Below are 20472 nucleotides of genomic sequence, written 5' to 3'. Positions count from 1 at the left end.
TACAACCCCATGGACTGTAGCCCGCCAGGCTCCTCTGTCCATGAGATTTCCCAGGCAAGACTACTGGAGTGGATTATCATGCCCTTCTCCAGGGGATCTTCCCGACCCAGGGATTGAACCTGCATCTTTTGCCTTGGCAGGAGGACTCTTTACCACTGTACCACCTGGGAAACCCTCAGCATCGTATAATAACCTATGATAGGAAAAATTCTGAAAAGAATATATATATATATATACACACACACACGTGTATATATTTGAATCACTCCACTGTATACCAGAAACTAACCTAACATTGTAAATCAACTATACTTCAATTAAAAAAAAACACATGAATCTGCTAGACTTGGGGAAAATAAAGTGTAGCTTGCTACATGGCCTTTCCTGTACTTCAATAGAAGTAAATAACATGAACCCACCTTACACCAGGAGCTTCATTACAACACTCCCCCTAGTGTCATGGGAGCAGCTCTGCGTTGTGACTGAGAACAACAGAGCTTTTTATCTTCAACACAAAGCATGTCCTTGGCTGGAAACCAGCACATCTGAGCTACCCAAGGTGTACGTGCTGACTGCCATGAGCCAGCTCCCCAAGTGGCTAGCCTTGCTGGCTTGTTGGTCCTGAGCAACGGGTCAGTCCAGAAGAATCCCAGAGAAAACTCACTCTCCTAAGAAAACCAGGATGCAAGGTAGAGATAGCTGGGGTCTGAGAAATGAAGAGAGGCTCATCGCCAGAAAGCCCACATCTGTGCATATGAAATGATGATGATAAGGAATTCACTTTCACATCACAAGAGTGACTTTGTATACTCTTTCTTATTTGTCTGTTTTGCCTTCAGTTTTGATTTATCTCAGGTCACAGGAATTCTGACTGTCCAATTTCCTGTAGATGCACATCTTGAGGATGATATCTCATAAAACTAAATATGCAAAGGAGTCAACATAGTGTCTAACAGCGCAAACTCAAGTGATATTAATACAGCATCTTGTTTTAAAATATGCTAACTGAATACTGATTTGAATTTTGTTTCATCTAGTGGAAAATTTTATATTTTTACCACTAGTTGAGGATTTTTTCCTCACTATGGTTCTCTTTTATTAGTTCTTAATTTACTTGTATTTGAACAATTAAAAAATTTAAAAATAAAGTGCTTATTTCATTATTTTAGTTTTGTTTTGCTTTTCAATTTTTAATGTCCAACTCTGTGACTCCATGGACCATAGTTCACCAAGCTCCCTAGTCCATGGGGTTCTCCTGGCAAGAATAGAGTGGGTTGCCATTCCCTTCTCCAGGGGATCTTCCCAATCCAGGGATCGAACCCACGTCTCCTGCATGGCAAAGAACCTCTAGGTAAAGCACCGCTAGCACCATCTGGGAAGGCCCATATGCTTATTTACACTGCTGTGCTGGTTTCAAGTGTACAGCAAAGCGATTCAGTTATACTTATACATATTTCCATTATTTCTAGGTTATTGAGTAGTCTCCTGGGCTTGTATAGCCTTATGTAGAACATAACAGTAACACCAAAGGAAAACAGGAACATAGGATTTTAATAATCTCACCCACAGGAGGAGGAAGGGCTGGTAGTGGCCGGAGCACTTGCTTGGCCCAATGATGTTCATGTATTTTTATGACACACTTGATATTCCTCCTTGCACAAAGTTACTCACAAACCTCAGTGTGTTGAGAGACTCATACGAATGGACATGAGGCGAAGCTTCAGCTCCATTTTCATGGGAAGGAGTTGTATTTCCCTAATTCATCTACTGGAGCTGTGACGCCAAAGAAAAATCTCCTAGTCTAAGATTAAAAGTTTCACTCAAGGGGGGAGTAAACTACTTTCATGAAAAGAAAAAGAAATCATTTTCTGAAACCTCTCAGATTCTAGGTGATTGGAAGCCTGTGCAGTTTTGAGTGATTTCCTCCTCAAATCTTGAAGTGGTCTTTAATACACTTGTGATGACATTTAAATAATGTTGCTAGCTTTTCAGGCTGAGAAAATGGATTCTGTACCTACTGGGCTTCCCATGTGGTGCACAGGTAAAGAAGCGCTTGCCAATGTAGGAGACACAAGAGAAGTGGGTTCGCTACCTGGGTCGGGAAGACCCCTTGGAGTAGGAAATGGCAACCCACTTCAGTATTCTTGCCTGGGAAATCCCACAGACAGAGGAGCCCGGCGGGCTATAGCCCATGGGCCCACAGAGTTGGAGACGACTCAGCAAATGATCACATACCTCTGTTGAGTGGTCTCAGGCCATCTGAATTTAGGTCAGAAAATCCAGGGGATGGATGGAGTGCGGCAGAAAGTGACTGGCTAACTGGAGGTGGGACACTGATGATCCATTTTACACCCCTGTCTTTCTTGCTTGGCCCATAGTTCTGGATGCTATAACGCAAATCTAGAAGCTGCCACCACAGTGACATTCCATTTTTCGGGTTACAAGAAAGCACTTAGGTGAAATTAGAGGAATCCTTGTGACATGCACAAGTGAAACGGGGATAGACCACTCTTTCTCATCAGGTGCTATTTCTAGCCTCAAGGGGATTAAGCTGGGAGATGCCTAGCAGAATCACAAAGCCCGGAGTAGGACGCATCGAGAAAAGTTGGCCTGTATCTAACAACAGATTCAGATCTGAAGAGACATGTCAAACAATGATGGGTGTGGCAGACGGTAGGCCAAGGAGGTGAGTGAGGCCAAGGGAGACTGGACAGGGAACCTAGAGGCCAGTGCTGGGCAAGAATCTAGCTCTGATAGAGATCTGGGGTGTGTCTGCAAAAGGGTGTGGCATGGAGGCGGTGTGGGAATTTGGAGCTGAATCATGAAGAAGAGGTAAGCGGAGAAGAGGCTGACGAGGGAGGGGCTAGAAGCAGTTCAGGCTGGAGAACCAGAGCTTCACCATAAATAAGAAAGCAGAACATGAGAACACAGGGAGAGATATGGACTCTGAAGGAGATACTCATGGGACTGGAAATACAAGGGGCAGCTTCCTGTAAACTGTGCCAAATATTCAGTTGCACATAAGGGATATAAAGGAGAGAGCTGAAAAAAGGTCTGGTGGAAAGTGGCAGACCAAGGGCAGGTCTGAGGACACAGGGGAGAGAGCCAAGGGAGGCCAAGGGCTTGACAAGGAGATAAGAGTACAGGGACAAACAAGGACATAAAAAGAAAGGCCATCCCGTCTCCTTAAAACTTGTTGAGCAATTACTGTGAAATACAAAAGGCACAGAGGGATGCACATAACGATCATTCTAAATTTTAAAATTTTATGAATTAAAACTCTCTATATAGTATGAATGTATACATTTTTATATATTCTAAATACACAGAATGGTACATTTAAAAATGATAAAAACAGGGAACTTCACATTAGGAATTCTTTTTTCTACCATATAAAAAAAAACCCCACTACCATACACACATACATTCTATACACATATATACAAGTACTTATACACGTGTATTTTTAATCATTTCCTTAAAATTTGAGGTTCTGGCTGCAAATGGCCAGTGTCCAACAATACCTGTCAAATACCTACCCCCAAACTGATCTGAATCTTTAAGAAATAGAAAATACATAATTCCTCAATTACCAACCAATTCCTCTACCCCCAAATGCATGCCAGCAGGGAAGAAAACACTCATAAACACACAGGCAGTGCGAGTGCAGCAGGGCGGAAATCCCTGGTGCTGGCATGGCCCTAGACAGTCTTCCTGGTCTGTTTTGATCTCCCCTGATTCCAGCCCTGCTGTGATCAAGAGCATGGCTTCACACAAGGAACAGGAAAGACCTTTAAACAAAAACAAACACCATTCTCTCTTGGTGTCAAGGCTGCACCTCACAGTGTTTGTGAGGTTAGAGGAAGGAGGCGAAGGGATGTGGAGACAGTTTTCAACCCTCACTCCTGATGTAACAAACAAGATTCAGACAGACTTTCGGTGCCATGCATCCTTTGCAAAAGCGACTGAGATTTTATTAAATCACTAACAGTTCCCAATTCTAATGGAGAAAGATGGCTAAATGTCTGGCTTTAATTAGGGGAGGCCTTTTTTCCTGGTGCCCTGGGAGCTTCTAACTGCTGGGTTTAAACCACTTGGAAAGGACACCATTCCTGGAGTTTGACAAAGTTACCTGAGTTACAAGACAAGTCCTGAAAGTCAATTCAGGAAATGCCCTCTGAAGTGAAACAGACAGAAGGAAGAGCTAACTTAGATCCTCAGCCTCCCATGTCCCGGCACTTTACTCTGGGACATTTCATTTTGTTCTCACAGCAACTGGGTGAAGTTGATGTCAATATTAGACACTATTTTATAGATAAGGAAGCTGAGACTTGAAGAACTGCCCACGTTTACATCCATGGTAAGGCATTGCCAAGATTTAAACTCAGTCCTAATGTACTCAAAGTCTTACCCCTTTAACTATAATGTTATGTCTTTCATCAAGTGTCCATTTCGTCATGGGGCAAGTCCTTCACCTTCTCTAAGATCTCGTTTGCCCATTTAAAAAGTAGAATTGAGCTCACACATCCCACGGAAATGGATTAGATATACCTGAAATAATGCATGGCAGAGAAATTTGTTAGCTTATAAAGTGTTAAATACAGATTCCTTTTTTCATCTGCTATAGCATTTCCCTGGGTGCTTACAGATATAGAGACATTATACTGTAAACTGTAAAGATAAACTATCAAAAGCAATAATAGAAAAGAAAAAGTCCAAGAGAAGATGGGTTTTGGTGGGGATTTCTAACAGCTTCTTAAAAGGACAGGATACTGTGATCATCCTTAAGGCGTGAAAAGAAATGATACAGTATATTAAATATATTAATTCTTACATGATAAACTTCCTTTGAGCAATTAGGCCACTGCCCGTTATTCTATATTTAAAAAAACTATAATTTTGAATTAATTAACAGCTTTCTCTGTAACGTGAACAACTGTTGCCTGCTCTTGAATTAGAAGTTACTCTGGTGAAAGACATGCAGAATTGTTCTGTAAAGAACAGTGGTTGCATCTCTCAATTTTTGACAGGTTGGCACAGACTCCAGTCTGAAGAGCAGCTTGATTCTTGCTTTAACTAATGGACAGGTCATCAGAAAGCCACAGACTCAGGGAGCTGTCTGGCTTCACGGTGTCTCTGAGGCCGGGTGTTTCTTTTTCTTTCGAGCTGTTCCTCTTTCCGCTTGGGGTTTTGAGATGGTTTCTACTCTCCCCACGAAAGCAGTCATGCCTTGCGCTCCTACACTATTTCTGATTCATCAATCAGCTCAGCTGTCTTTCTTCCGTAACACAAGACAGGGGCGGGACTGGAGCAGGAAATGAGATGCCATCAATCCTGCACCCAGTACATTCTGGGTGGAATAGAGTCTGGGGTGATACACAGAAACTCCATTTGTACAAAGAAGCAAAGGCAGCCGGGTGTTTCTTTTATCAGGCTGTTTTATCCAAAAGTATTTTATCACTTCCTTTTTTCCTGTAGGGCAGTCTTATACCTCCCTATGGAGCTATCAAGCATCAAAAGGGTTAGTTATGGGGGGAAAAAAAGAAAGGAATTAAAAGGGTTTCAAAAAAAACTATTACTTAAATAAAACTTAAAAAAGAAAAGCATTACTTAGTCCATAAAGGTTCACCAACACTGATTATGCAAGAAATCTGGTGGAAGGCGGGTGGGGAAAGCTTAAATTCTGTTACTACCTGCAATGGTGACCTCAGATTTCTACACTGTTACAAGATTGTAAATGGTCTTCTATGATCTAAAATGGACTCGCCAGCATGAGGGACAGAACTATTAGGGAGAGAGTCTCTTTTCATAAACTGTCATGAAGCGATAAAAGGCTGAACTGCACAAGAAGCAATTATGCAGCTCAAATCTAATTTCTGTGTTATAAAGTATGTGGGCAAAGGAGGCAAGAGTCCTATCAAATATTGAGGCAACATTGTTATCAAATTAATCCGCTTTTCACAGAAAAGCAGACATTTTAACCGCATCATCTTCACAATGAATGGGAATTTAGAACAAAAACTGTTAATACTGGTGGGAAGGAAAAGGGTTCATCTTAGGGTTAGTGCATGTCGAAGACAGTGTAACTCACAAAATACTGCTTCTCTTTATTGACCTTTTTTTCACCTTGGATGGTTTTCCTGAAAGAGCCAGTTTGTGAAATCATTAAAATCTGCCATTGCCACTCAGTGTGGTTCTCGATCAGAGTTGGGAGATGGTCTATTTCCTGACAACGGTTTGTTTCCTTATATGTAAAATGAGGGGAAAGCAGGGAAGTAAGGGCTAAAGAAGTTAACAAGTACAAAGTGCCCATAGGCCTGGCACACGACAAGCCCTCCTCAGACATTGAATTATCATCATACTCTTGATGATTTAACTCTAGACTCAAGACCAGTAGAATTTGTGAGGAATGAAGGGATGGGAGAAGCCACTAGTTAAGGCTGAGGACTCCAGCAATCAAGGACTCCCTGAGAGGACAAGTCCAACAGCCAGAGCTGGAGCCAGCATATTCAGAATGGAGATGTTGGGTAGAAACAAAGATGAATGGAGAAGATTTGAGATCCTGGGGAGTTCAGGTATGCTGACAGATGCTCATTATGAAGCTGTTTTTAAATAATTACTAGACAATCCAGCAACTCCTTTTCAGCATATCTACCCAAAAGAACTGGAAGCACAGTTTGACATGCATGTCCACAGCAGCAAGCAGCATTATTTACAATAGCCAAGAGATGGAAGAAACCCATCTGGCCACTGACAGACACAAGGGCATAAACACACAATGGGCTGTTCTTCAGCCGTAAGGAAGGAAGTTCTGACATACACAATAACATGGGTAAACCGTGAGGACATTATGCTAAGTAAGGGCTATAGACTGAATGTTTCTGTCCTCCCAAAATTGGTATGTTGAAGCCTAATTCTCAGTGGGATGGTGTATTAAGATGTGAGGCCTTTGGGAGTGATTGGGTTGATGTTACTAGAAGGTTAGGCCCTGGAGTGATTAGGGCATATGGGTGCACCCCTCATGCAAGGGATTAGTGCTCTTATAAAAGACAAGATCCCTCCCCACTTTCACCACATGGGGATACAGCGAGGAGACTGTCATCTAAGAAACAAGAAGACCCTCACCAGATATCCAGTCTGCTTATGCCTTGATCTCAGACATCCCAGCTTCCAAAAGTTATCAGTGATAAATCTCTGCTGTTTACATGTCCACCCAATACTATGATATTCCTCATAGCAGCCTGAAAGGACTGAGACAGTGAATAAGTCAGTCAAAAAAGGGACATATTCTATGGCTGCATTGGCATGAGACAGCCAGGAATAAAGGGGAAGGAAAAACGAAATGTTAGTGTTTGAAGGGTACAGAGTTTTGCAAGACGAAAAGACCTATGGAGAGAGATGGTGGCTGTACAACAATGTGAAGCTACTTAACACTAGTGAACCATTCACCTAAAAATGGAAAAGGTGGCCAGCTTTATGTTATATGTGTTTTACCACAATTCAAAAATTAAAAAAAATATATATATTAGACATATTTAATAGCTCAAGAAAACCACGATGCAAAGGGGCTTTAACAGTAACAGACAAGGAAAAAACTGCCCATGATTTCCCAAGCATTATGAGACTGGAATTTCATGGGGTTGCAAAGAGTCAGACACAACTGAGCGACTGAACTAAACCGAACTGATGAAAGCCGAAGAATTGATGCTTTTGAACTGCAGTGCTGGAGAAGACTCTCGAGAGTCCCTTGAACTGCAAGGAGATCAAACCAGTCCATCCTAAAGGAAATCAATCCTAAATATTCACTGGAAGGACTGATTCCGAAGCTGAAGCTCCAATACTTTGGGTACCTGATGCAAAGAGCCGACTCATTGGAAAAGATCCTGATGCTGGGAAAGACTGAAGGCAGGAGGAGAAGGGGCGGACAGAGGATGAGATGCTTGGATGGCATCACTGACTCAATGGACATGAGTTTGAGCAAGCTCCAGGAGATGGTGAAGGACAGGGAAGCCTGGCGTGCTGCAGTCCATGGGGTTGCAAAGAGTTGGACATGACTGAGTGACTGAACAACAATGAAGTTGCTCAAAAGTCTTGTTCCTGTGCCAACCCTGTTGAACCCTATACTGCAAAGCCCCTCTGCATTAGGGGCCAAAGAGTTGGGGGTTCCAAGGAGCTGGACCTTACAGATGGTTCAGCCTCTTCAACCTTTTGTTAATCCTTATCTGCAGAGCTGTCATGACAATCTGTGTGAAGCTCTTAGCACTGGCCTGGCATATCATCATCATTGTGCTGGATCTTACCTGCACATCATACAGGAACTGGAAACGACTTTCTTTGCTTGCAGCTTCTCTCACAGCCCAAGCCAGGTCCACTGACCCTTTCCCACCAATCGACCAGTGATAGCAGGGGACTGCATTAAAGGCGCCGGCCCGCTTCGCAAGCTCACACACCAAGTCAATCTCTGCGCGGGTGTCGGTCCTGGTGATGAAAATGTTTGTGGTTTTGCATCTGTATTCATTTAGCGATGTTTTCGAAGAAAGACTAACTGCTTATACAGAACTTTGCTCCCAAACACTGAATATATTCTAAACATCAAAAGTGGTTACACTGTGCTTAAATATATCAGATCTTAAGCAAAGCATGGGGGAAAAAATCTTCTCCAACTATTGTCTCAAATATTTCAAGTTGTTAAAGGTTTTATTGAGAAAATTCCATAGCATATCCCTTTGATCATCCACTGTCTTTCAGTAAGAAATGCTGGTCAGAATTAATAATAATAATAATAATAATAAAAGCAAAAGAAATGGTAACTTACTTTACAGATTTCATTTCCCTGCTAATATTTGAGAACACATCTGCTAAAGTAAAACCAATCCAAAGAAAACCAAACAAACAAATAGAATGAGTAGAGTATTTCTCTATACTTTAGATGAAGCACAGAAAAGCCCAAACATCCTCAAAACACAAATGCACTTCACAGGGTGGCCCAGTGATACGCCCACATTTAAAGTAGGACACTTGACTTACTTGAAGACATTCAAGGCCACAACAACAGGGACCCCAAAGAGCTGAGCGATCTGAATTTGCTTCTCCAGGTTACAGCAGCCGTCTGCCACCAGCTGGAGGTTCTGTAAGAAAACCAGACCCCTGCATAGTATCACCTCCCATTAAACCTGCCAAATGACAACAGCAGGCCCACTCTGGCAAGTTTTGTTCCATCTATGCTCACTTTAGCTTTCCTGGTGGCTAAGTCGGTAAAGAAATCTGCCTGCAATGCAGGAGACCTGGGTTTGATCCCTGGGTTGGGAAGATGCCCTGGAGGAGGGCATGGCAACCCACTCCAGTATTCCTGCCTGTAGAATCCTCATGGACAGAGGAGCCTGGTGGGCAGCAGACCACGGGGTCGCAGAGAGTCAGATATGACTGAGCAACTAAGCACAGCACATGCTTACTTTATTGTCCTGGAAGCTATGCAAGAAAGCCTAAGTCTTTTTTTTTTCCCCAAGAAAAGATGGCTGCAGAAGGAGGAGGCTCATTTTCCAAATAAAGTCTAAAATTATTCTAGATCCAATAGCATATTTGGGTCTCCAGCCAGGCAGCTATTTCTGCTGCTGACTGGCAGCCAATACATCAGCAACATGCCCACGCTCTGTGGGCTGGTGGACAAGAAGGCATAAGGTCCCCGGAGGGTGACAGCCTTGTCCAGCTACTCTCTGCTCAAATTCATGGTGCCACCTGTAGGAGCTAAGAAGTACTGCTGCCAGTCAATCAAAATCTGCAAGTCATCAAAAGAATACATGGGTATAAGCTTCACATAGGCTTCCTTGATGGCTCAGATGGTAAAGAATCCGCCTGCAATGCGGGAGACCTGTGTTCAATCCCTGGGTTGAGAAGATCCCCTCGAGGAGGGTATGGCGACCCACTCCAGTGTTTTTGCCGGGAGAATCCCCGGGGACAGAGGAGCCTGGTGGGTTACAGACCACAGGGTTGTAAAGAGTCGGGCACGACTTAGTGACTAAATCCACAAGCTTCATATACCTTTATGTGCTGGAGACCAGGAAGCCTGCTCTGATGATTGCCCAGACAGAAAGCCTACACCCCTCTTTTCTTAAGATTGGAGAGTTAACTGAGTGGATTTTTATCCCTTCCTCCACCCACTAGACTATTAAAGAAGCACTTTTCTAAGAGGCCACTGGCAGAGAACCAGTTTCCTGATGGAGACTCAGCTGCTAGCCAGTGGTTAACTGGATTTGAATAATTCTTCACTCTTACCTCTTCCGTATATTCCTTTTTAAGAGGGACCCCAGCAGTTACCTGAGATAAGAAAAGATAAAAATTAAGAATAGTCCTGTCACACTGTTAACTCTGATTAAAGATCTGAAAGAAAAACAAATCATGGTCCCTTTCTGGGAAGGTTCACTTGAAAAGCACATTTTGTGCTTTAAACCAATCATTGGTGGCCCTGGAGGAACATAAAGTCTGCTGGGTGCTTTTAAAAAAATCACTGAAGCCTGAGCTCCACCCTCACCAATTAAACCAGGATTTCTGGGAGTGGGACCCATGGTCAGCAACAGTTAAAAAACTCCTCAGGCAATTCAAATTTCATACTGTTGCCCATCATCCTAGCAAAAAAGGGAACCCACAATATGATTTATACAGAGTGCATCATCATTCTAAATAAATTATAAACCATTATAAAACAATTGCCATTAGTTTTTCCCTTTTGAGCCTAATTTCTCACAGAAACCAATGGGGTTGGCAGCTTAAAGATAAGGAAACTGAAGTTGAGAGAAGGCAGGTGTCGTGCCCACGGTTACACAACAAATGAGAGGCAGGACAGGAGCATGAATCGTTATAACTGGCTTCTGAAACCCCAATTTAGGGGCTTTTCACAGTTCCACATTTTTTTTCTTTTTTTGGGGGGGTCTATACCCTGCAACTGGTTTCAGTGAGAAACCCTAGCCATTTTAACTCACCAAGGATGTGGCGATCTACTCTCCTCTCTGCAAAGAGGTCTTGAGGATATCAGAAATCCTTTGAAAAGTTACCTCTAACACAGAAATTTTTTTTTTAATTGTGAAGGAACATGATTATTCCAGGTATTTCTATGAGGGTGTTTTTGAATGACACAGTGTAGGTAGGACACATCCAAGCAGTTGAAGGCCTGCTAGAACAAAAAGAAGCTGTGCAAAATTCTCCAGCAGACTGGGACTGGAATATTGGCTTTTCTGAGTCTCCAGCAGTTGCCCACTCTGTAGATTTTTGGACTTGTCAGCCTCCATAATTGGGTGTTAATAATTCCTTACAATAACTCTTTTTAATATAAATACACATCTTATTGGTTGTGGAGAACCCTCCTTATGACACCATGTTTAAAAAACTAATTATGAAAGAAATATTTGGATCCAAAAGTGTTCGTTCTTTTACTGTATCAAGAATGACCAGCATTTTGGAAGATGAGATATGACTGGGGCTCAAATGGGCAAGTTCAAGGGTCATAGTGTTTTCCACTGTACAAATTATGGGAAAAAAACAAGCTGAATAAACATAAGAGGCAGCTGCGGTTATCTGTGTAACGATATCAAAAGGAAGTAGAAATGATAAAGGATCAAAAACATTAGTAACAGAGTTGATTCAAGTACGAAGGAATGAGGTGGATAACAGAGAATACAGGATTAAGGAGATTAAAGTTCATTTATTATTCAATTACTGAAAACATTTCCTTGATACAGACTATGCCAGGCATGAGGAATACACAAATGAATAAGACACAGTCCTTAATTTCAAGGAATTCAGAGTTAAAGAGGGAGACAGACCTATAGACATTCATAAAATAATATAAAGTAGAAGCACTACGGAAGAGGAAAGCTACACTTCACTTGGCTCCCTGACCCTCCCCTTTATCATTTTCCAACTGTATCTGCGCCTATAATTCTCGAGTCCTGTTACAATCATCGCTAGCATGGAACCAAGACAGTAAGTAGAAGTAGACGAGGTACCAAGGATTAAGGTGAGCAGAAAATGCAATCATTGTAAAACAGAGCACACACATTAAGATGAACTGAAACAGGATTATAAATCATGTAGTGAATTTTTATAGGACAAAGACGAGACTGGAGTGTGGAATTAAAGTCAAGAGACCTTGACTTCATGTTTGATTAGCCCCCTAAATAGATTACTAAGCAAGACCTGGAATCCTCCTGCAGCTCTGTAATTTTATCTGAACCAGACTAGACAGTGTCTAAGCCCTTTGAGTATTAAAGCCCTTTGATTTTATAATTTTCAGGTTGTAAAATAGGGAGGGGGAATTTCAAACTTATTTCTGGTATCAATGAATGGATTAAGGATTCAAAAAAGTTTCCCCTCTATTCATATTCAGCTCTGTCTGCTGGACAAAAAGTGGAGGAACTGGATCTCAGCCATAGACTTCATATCTGGTGATACTGCTCACATCCCCTAAACCCTCATCTGTAAAATGGCATAAAATAACATCTGCCCCTCCTAGGACAAAGAATTGCTAAGACAATTAAATACTACATATTATGGTGTTTCATCATGGCAAACATTTCTTTATGCTATGTAACTGATTATTGTGTGATGTTTGCATACAGAGCATGCCAGTTAAGAGATCAGATTTGGCAGTTTGTGTTGTATATCAAGATTTAAGTGATAAAGAAACGCCAAATCATTTTATTTCAAAAATGATGAACGAGCACAAGATTTCTCATTCTCCTTTTGGAAATACCTAAAAACAACAACAACAACAAAAAAAAACACCTTTGCTATGGAAAAGACAAATTTCCCTTTCAGTTGTGTGTGAATTCTACATGTGAGACTTTTGATAAAGTCTTTTAAAATGTTAAAACAGAATTTGAGATTTCTAAGCAAAGCTCTCTCAGAAATAAGCCAGTGCTCTAACAGAGTTAGTTATAAAGTGAAATCATAATAAACAGAAACAGGAGGAAAATAGTGCTAGATGAAATCTGATGAGATGGAGCATCAGTGAACCAAAAAATGATCCATACAAACACTGAACTACCCACCCACAAAAGCCATCACTCTTACCCTTCTGTTCTTCATTCAGGAAACAGAGCCTCTATCCTCCCATTACCATGGGGTTATAAAATGTTGACACAAGCTTCAGTTTAGCCTCTTAGAGGTTACATTATGCTCCTTTCCAAAATACTGCTTAGAAATTACTTTGTGGGTGTTACTAATTACTTGATCTTACTGAACTCTAAGTGCCCTGAAATGGTGATTTGTGAAAAAGGAGACATTTTAGAAAACCGTAGTGATGAAGCAGGTTTGAGTGTTTTGAAGACTCAATTAGGCTTCATTCTGTTTTATTAGAAAGGAAGCATGGAACTTACGCTTGGTCCACCTCCATGCATCTTCAGAGCCCTCACGGTCGCCACCAGAACCACAACGTTGGGCACCAAACCAGAAGCTCTGCACTTGATGTTGAAGAATTTCTCCATGCCAATATCAGCACCAAAGCCAGCTTCAGTCACTGTGGAGAATTGAGTTGGAAACCTGCTATGATCTTCTAAAACAACGGTAAGTTTTGACAATCATTGGTGTGGTTCAAATTCAAAGGATGACAAATTCCTCTCCACGTTCAAGGCTACTATACACCATGATATCCTGTTCATGCTACTGCTAAGTCGCTTCAGTCGTGTCCGACTCTGTGCGACCCCATAGACGGCAGCCCACCAGGCTCCCCTGTCCCTGGGATTCTCCAAGCAAGAACACTGGAGTGGGCTGCCATTTCCTTCTCCAATGTATGAAAGTGAAAAGTGAAAGTGAAGTCGCTCAGTCGTGTCCGACTCTTGGTGACCCCATGGACTGCAGCCTATCAGGCTGCTCCGTCCATGGGATTTTCCAGGCAAGAGTACTGGAGTGGGGTGCCACTGCCTTACACAAAGGTAAAAAGATGTTCCCCTGGTTTTAGAAAATGTTCTGCTTCTTTATGCTCCTTATGTTTACAATGTTCAGAATTGTAAAAATATGACTCTTGACTCGGCTTCACACCACTGCTCCTTAACAAGATTTTTCTTCCAGGGTAGAATGTCAAGGCAAAGTTTTTCTTAACCCAGATGGGATTTTCAAGTTTTTAATCAGGTTCCAAATAGTCAATCAGTGTCAAACAACACTGCTAGCATGATTACCATAGAAAATCTTTTCTTGCTCTTTATAAGACATACACAGAATCACTTACATTAATGCCATTTCTATTAGGGGACAAAGTTGATATTAGTTGAGTGGCTTAAGGTTGATCATCAGCCTCGTAAGATAGCATCTTTATTTCATAACCACAGAAGACATCTGTAACCATTCTTTCCCTGTCCCCAGACTGCTAGAAATGTTACTGAGGCAGTTATGGCTATACCAGGGAGGCTATCCCAACACTGCCTTCCAAGAGGATAACCCCTGACTCTGCGTCAGCAGCAGCATTTTCATACACAGGGCAGAGAGCTGGACCAGACACACGAGCAGCCCCTGGGGGCTTAGAAACACAGACTCATGGGTTCTATCCCAGAACTACTGAACCAGAACCAGCATTCTGACAAGATCCTCTGGTGAGATGAATGCTCATTAAGATTTGAGAAGCACACTGCTCTAGGAAAGAAATACTATCAATGTAAATAGAAGGTAAATATTTATGGAATATGTACTACATACTCACAGTACAACAAAGCCATAATTTATGGCAGAGACAGGAATAGACAGTAAAAGAATTTACTAAGATAAAATAAAAACTATTTAACCTGTGAACAAATGAGGATATTTGTGCCCAGCATTCACTGAATACACATATTTTCAAAAAATTAATAAAAATAAAACACCAATAATTTCAGATCCTTTTTTTTCCAGACGCTTTCTGACCTTTCTTTAGTCAACCAGTTATCCTAATTCTTTATGGTTTCCTTTTAGTGCCTCATATGACTATGTAATTTTTTAGAATAGGTAGAATTTTGTAGCCTGCTCTTTTAAAGTTATCAGTTTTCTTACTGTACTACAAACTTTCAAAATGTATGATTATAAGTGGCAGCTTATAATTTTGTTAAGTTGATGTACCAAGATTTGCAAAATTCTTCCGCCTGTTATTCGATGTTTGAGTTGTTTCCAGTATAAAGAATGCTGCAAAGTATCTGTGCATATGAGTTTAACTTGTTTCAAATTATATTCTTGGAATAAATTCCCAAGGGTAAGAGTATGGTGCCAGAGGATATAAAATTTTTTATGACTGTTGATATGCTTTTGACATATTGAAAAATATTCCTTTGAAAGTATTCAATTTGGAATGAACATAGCTACAAGTCATTTTCTTCCCCTTTACTATACTTCCTTTGAACAAGAGACATAGCAGGACAATTTGAAGAAATAAAATACATTCCTTTAATGCAGAATTTAGGACAATTTTGGTGGTTTGATCACTGTAGCTGACTCTCGGCATTCACGGGGGATTACTTCCAGCAGCCCCTGCGAACACCGTAATCTGAGGATGCTTCTATAAAGCTCTTTATATAAAATGGAGTGGTACATTGAATGTAGTCAGCCTTCCGTATCTGCGGATGCAAAGGGCTGATTGTAGTTAAAGGTCAAAGCCAGAGGAGATTGTTGACAGCAAAAATCCCTATCTCAGTGGTACCCCTGTTATAGGGATTCAAGTAACCAAAGTTTTACAGGTTTTATGTTTAAATGCTAAGGTATTTTAAAAACTGGTTAATGTTATCCTATTGTCAGAAGTAGACTATTATTCACCTAACATGGTTTGATCAAATGATCTCTAAGGTCTTTCCAGTTGGGTGCATGTTTCCACATGAAGCTCCCCTATTAAGACTATAAACTCCATAAGGATAGGGACCATGTCTGTAGGAGAGATGAACACTGCAAGGCACATGTTTGCGTGCCAAGTTGCTTCAGTTGTGTCTGACTCTTTGCGACCCTATGGACTGTAGCTTGCCAGGCTCTTCTGTCCATGGGATTCTCCAGGCAAGAATACTGGAGTGGATTGCCATGCTCTCCAAGTAGGCACCTCTGATCACCTCAGGAAGAGGAAGCTGCTCTCTGCCCCTCCTAGCCTTCTGGTTTGCTGCCCCACAGACCCATACCTATTTCTGCATGTAGCATCCTAATTAGCCTGAGTGGAGGAAGGGACCATATCTTAATCATCTTTGTATCACTAGTAACCAATGTAACATCAGGTGCAAAAAAAGAAAAAAGAAGAATTAATTAACAAAGAAAAGAAGCTATCAGAGAAAGAGCCAGTGGTGATTTAAAGTAAATGCTATCATTCAGTGGAAATGGCAGATAGACACATACGGAGGTATGGGGAATTGTAACAAAAAGAACTTCGGCTCGGGAAGGAAACAGGATGCCACGGTAAAGTTTCAGGACTGTGGCTTCTAAATGCAAAGGAAATATGAAGGCAAAGAATGTGAAGAAAACCCAAGCAAGTAGAAGTGCCAGATTCTCATCTGCTGAAAACGTCTGAAATACTGTGCTTTTGTTTTCAAATATCAGACTGCTGTAAGAAAATGGAAGGTATGCTGGTGGGTAATTCTTTAAAATTAAGGACCGCTTCATAAGGTGTCATCAACAAGAACTAACTCGGATGTTTCACCGTGCCGTGCTGCTGTGTCTTCGGCCCTTGGGGAGGGGGCACGTTATCTGGCTGTAGGTGGGGGCAAGTTCCTTTTCCTAGCCAATTCCTGGGACTTGTCAACATCGAAAACCTGTAAGTAACATTTTCTTAGTGATCTGAAGAAAATGTTAGTGATCTGAAATAAGCCATGTATTCCCTTCCTGTAAAAGTCCTCTCTATAATTTTAAAAACAGATACAGGTGAAGGAATTATTTAATGTGGACTGTAGCTCAGACTTGGTCTTCAGTCATGAAGCAAATACATTTACTTATGATTTAGCATTCCTGAAAAGCACACAATGTAGGCTTCTGAAAGCTGCATGTTTTAAAAAGGTTTGCGAGAAATTGCCCATGTCACAAGAATTATTTGTCTTGGCAATCCCTTTTCTTTGGGGGGCAGAGCAGGGAGGAGTTTACAGCTATTCAACTTACAGCATGAATGGAAACAGGAAACAAGGATACTCTGATTGTGTGAGCACGGAAGCTAGTAGATAGCCATTTTATAGCCTGGTTTGATTTGAACTTTGAAACCCATAATCTTCTCCGAAGGGAACTGTCGGTGGGTCTGCTTTGGGAAAGGACTCACTATGTGGACAAACACTGTTAGTAACCTCACAGGAAACAAGAGCTCTGCACAAAAGCCAATACTGGACAACCAGGTCTCTCTGTTCTTATCTGCTAGGACACTGTGAGTCACGTGGTACAAATGGAATAGAAAAAACAGCAACAAAAAAGCCACTATTGGCAGGCACGCTTGCTACCGATGAAATTATTCAGTGAGGCAGAGAGATGATGCTTGTATGTAACTTATTTTATCACGTCCCTACTTGCTCTGTACACAGAAGTTGCAGGGACAATTAGGACTCATATTTTATAGTAATCACTGATCTGCTATCTTAAAACACACACACACAAAAACCCTGCTACGATCATGACATCATAGGTAGGCCCTATAAGCTATGAAAAGCGAAACTTGCTCAGTTGTGTCCGATTCTTTGCGACCCCATGGACTATACAGTCCATGGAATTCTCCAGGCCAGAATACTGGAGAGGGCACAGTTTTCTTTCTCCAGGGGATCTTCTCAATCCAGGGATCGAACCCAGGTCTCCTGCATTGCAGGCAGATTCTTTACCAGCTGAGCCACCAGGGAAGCTCTATCTAAGCTATGGTCTCATAAAAATTCTAGGTCTGTAAGGGTCCGTTAGGGATCACACACACTGACCTCCTTGGGCCTCCTATGTGCCAGGTAAGCTCTTTTCTTGAGATAACAACACAGAAGCTACGATGGTATCTGAGGTCACTCTGATGCGTGGGGCAGAGTTCGCCTTTCTGTATTATGTGTTCTCTGCCATTCTGCACAAACACACTCGACTAAACATACACACCCCAGAACTAAAACAATCTTTGTTTCTTCTCATTCAATAATTGATGAACTTCTATCACCCTGCCAGGCATCTAAACATTTATCAACATGCCCTTGTCTTCACTTAGTGAGGAAACAGGGCTGTCTGCACATATTCAACATGACAAAGATGAGAAAGATTCATTCATTACCTAATGGCAAAGGAGCATCTTTCTGATCTTTCTTTTCATTCTTTCTTTCCTGTTTGAATTCCCTTCGGTACTTTTAAAATGTTTAATCATTTACGAGCATGTAGGTAAATTTGAATCAACTCTCCTCTATGTTTAATTCTGGATGACCTCATGGGTTAATACATTCACTGAACCCATTTCTGTCAAATCACAATCTTAAGTGTGGTTCAGTGCTCCTCAACTGGGAACATTTCACAGTATCTGAAATCATTTTTGGTTCTCTAACTGGCATCGAGTAAGTGGGAGCCAGGGATGCTGCTAAACACCATAGAATTCAGAGGACAGACACTCATCCCCTTGAAAAAAAAAACAAAAATACAAAAAAACAACCACCCAGAATTATTCATCCCAAATGCCCAGAGGAAGACATTCTGCTCTAGTTCAAGCATAACAAAGGAGCCTTGTACTTTCTAGACACTCTTTCTGAGAATGTTACAAATGTGTTTCCTGTGATAAAACAAAAGCTTGTACAAGATTATGCTATCAATAACCTTATATACCATAAGACATGGAAATATGAATAAAAAATCCGCTAAGCAAAGTTTGATGTTCTGTGTCAATGATGTGTTTACTACAACACAGCAGTTCCTAGTGATGAAAAGTAGTGTCTCACTGATGACGGATGCACCAACTTCATAAGAAAGCAGGGAATACAGAACAACACAGGTGATGGCCATGATCCACCTTACTACTAAGAAGAAATATATATGGTGGGGAAAAGCTGTTCAGAGACTGGGGCTCAAGAGAGGCACAGGTGTTACTATTCACTGACATGTCTGTGTGCCCGCCAGTGCATTAGACATCCTCCATCTCATTCCACTTTTCATCACCTTTATCCACTGCTTATAGATTATGAAGTTATTATGAAGATTTAGATAGTTTTTTTCCAAAGTCACACAGTAAGGCAATAGAGCTTGGATGGAAAACTATGGTCCATCTGACTGCAGGCTACGCCCCACCCCATCCTGCCTTGTCCGTGTATAACTGATTCTGCAGCATTTCTCTAACTCAGCTGCTTAGCAAGTTGTGCAACAAGATGAAAATCTCAACACCTTGTACTTCAGTAATAATCTGATAGCTAAGACATAGCTCTAGATTCTTCTCCCGAAGTCCAGACTTGTTTTCTAATTGCAATGTGGTCCCTATATGATAAAAGAAAGCAAGTCACCTGCAGTCTCCTCCATTATGGTATTTCCTCCCTTCCTCCTCTTGCCCTCTTTCCTTCCATCCTCTTTCTCTCTCTTTATGCAGAAAGTTATTTTCTGTCTTAGAGCAGTTCATTTAGGGATAGGGAATCACGTCCTCTCTTAGTTCTCAGCCTACAGTGCTGAGTCCTGGGCAGCAAGCAGCAGGCAGTGTTACTGGTGAAAAACAAAGACGCCCCAGAGGGCAAGCTGCAAGGACCAGCTCCATCTGGGCTTGGTATCTAACACCCAGTTGAAATGGGCCACAGGCAGAGAATACTCACTCTGCAGGCTGGCCTCTTGAGAACCTAATGGAAATCTGGGGGCCAGGGAGTCACCACCTCTCACTGGATGAGTCAGGTCCCAAGACTTGTCTTCCCAGCCTCATTCAGCCAGGCGTCTACCCTCCAGCACTGGCTGGGGAAATGAGTAACCACAATTCTCTAGCTTGGGTTTTCTTTTCTAAACCGTACACCACGGTGGGAGAAAAAAAGCAGCAAACACTTTAGATCTGAAATTCTCCTTTCTACTTTTACTCTGAGGAAAACCCTCCTTGCACTCAGATAAAGAGTTAAAATCGAGGCACCAAAAGTTGTCCCCGAGTTTCTGGCTTCTTGATATGCTTGAATGTTATCACCATCATAGCAAAATTGAATTTCCACCTTGCTGTGTCACTAAGGGCTCTTTATTCTGCGCGTGCTCAGAAGATTAGAATTTTCAGATTTTGCAGCCACTTTATAATGGTAATAATTTTTCTCTCCATGATACATGCAACTGACATGTATATCAAATATACAACAAAGTGAGTCCCCATTACTCTGGGACATGAACTTGAATTTACGGACTGTTACAGGTCTCTCAGAAAACCTAGCCTTTGCAATGAGTTTAGCTCAAAACAGGTTGAGATAAGAAATACATCGGCACAGCACAGATTTTGCTAACTTAATCCTGAAAAGAATTTCTTCTAAAACAGAGGGAGAAATAAAACTGTAACTTTCATTCAGTCGGCACTTAACTTTCTCATGACAAATCAGAAAATAAACAAAA

At 41.5% G+C, this 20472-nt stretch overlaps 1 protein-coding gene across 2 annotated transcripts in view; it reads right to left on the bottom strand.

Moving 5' to 3' along the window:
• MTHFD1L (methylenetetrahydrofolate dehydrogenase (NADP+ dependent) 1 like) overlaps positions 1–20472 on the bottom strand; it is a 174299-nt gene that overhangs the window by 60071 nt on the left and 93756 nt on the right. For both annotated transcript variants that reach the window (XM_068985301.1, XM_068985302.1), the window contains exons 21-24: positions 13371–13510; positions 10273–10314; positions 9028–9128; positions 8301–8478 (exon numbers count right to left, since the gene is read on the bottom strand). In XM_068985301.1, coding sequence (XP_068841402.1) covers positions 8301–8478; positions 9028–9128; positions 10273–10314; positions 13371–13510 — 461 coding nt within the window. The remainder of the gene's footprint in view (positions 1–8300; positions 8479–9027; positions 9129–10272; positions 10315–13370; positions 13511–20472) is intronic.

This window comes from Capricornis sumatraensis, chromosome 13 (genome assembly GCF_032405125.1).
Source record: "Capricornis sumatraensis isolate serow.1 chromosome 13, serow.2, whole genome shotgun sequence".
NCBI lineage: Eukaryota > Metazoa > Chordata > Mammalia > Artiodactyla > Bovidae > Capricornis > Capricornis sumatraensis.
This window is presented reverse-complemented; position numbering and strand designations above follow the sequence as displayed.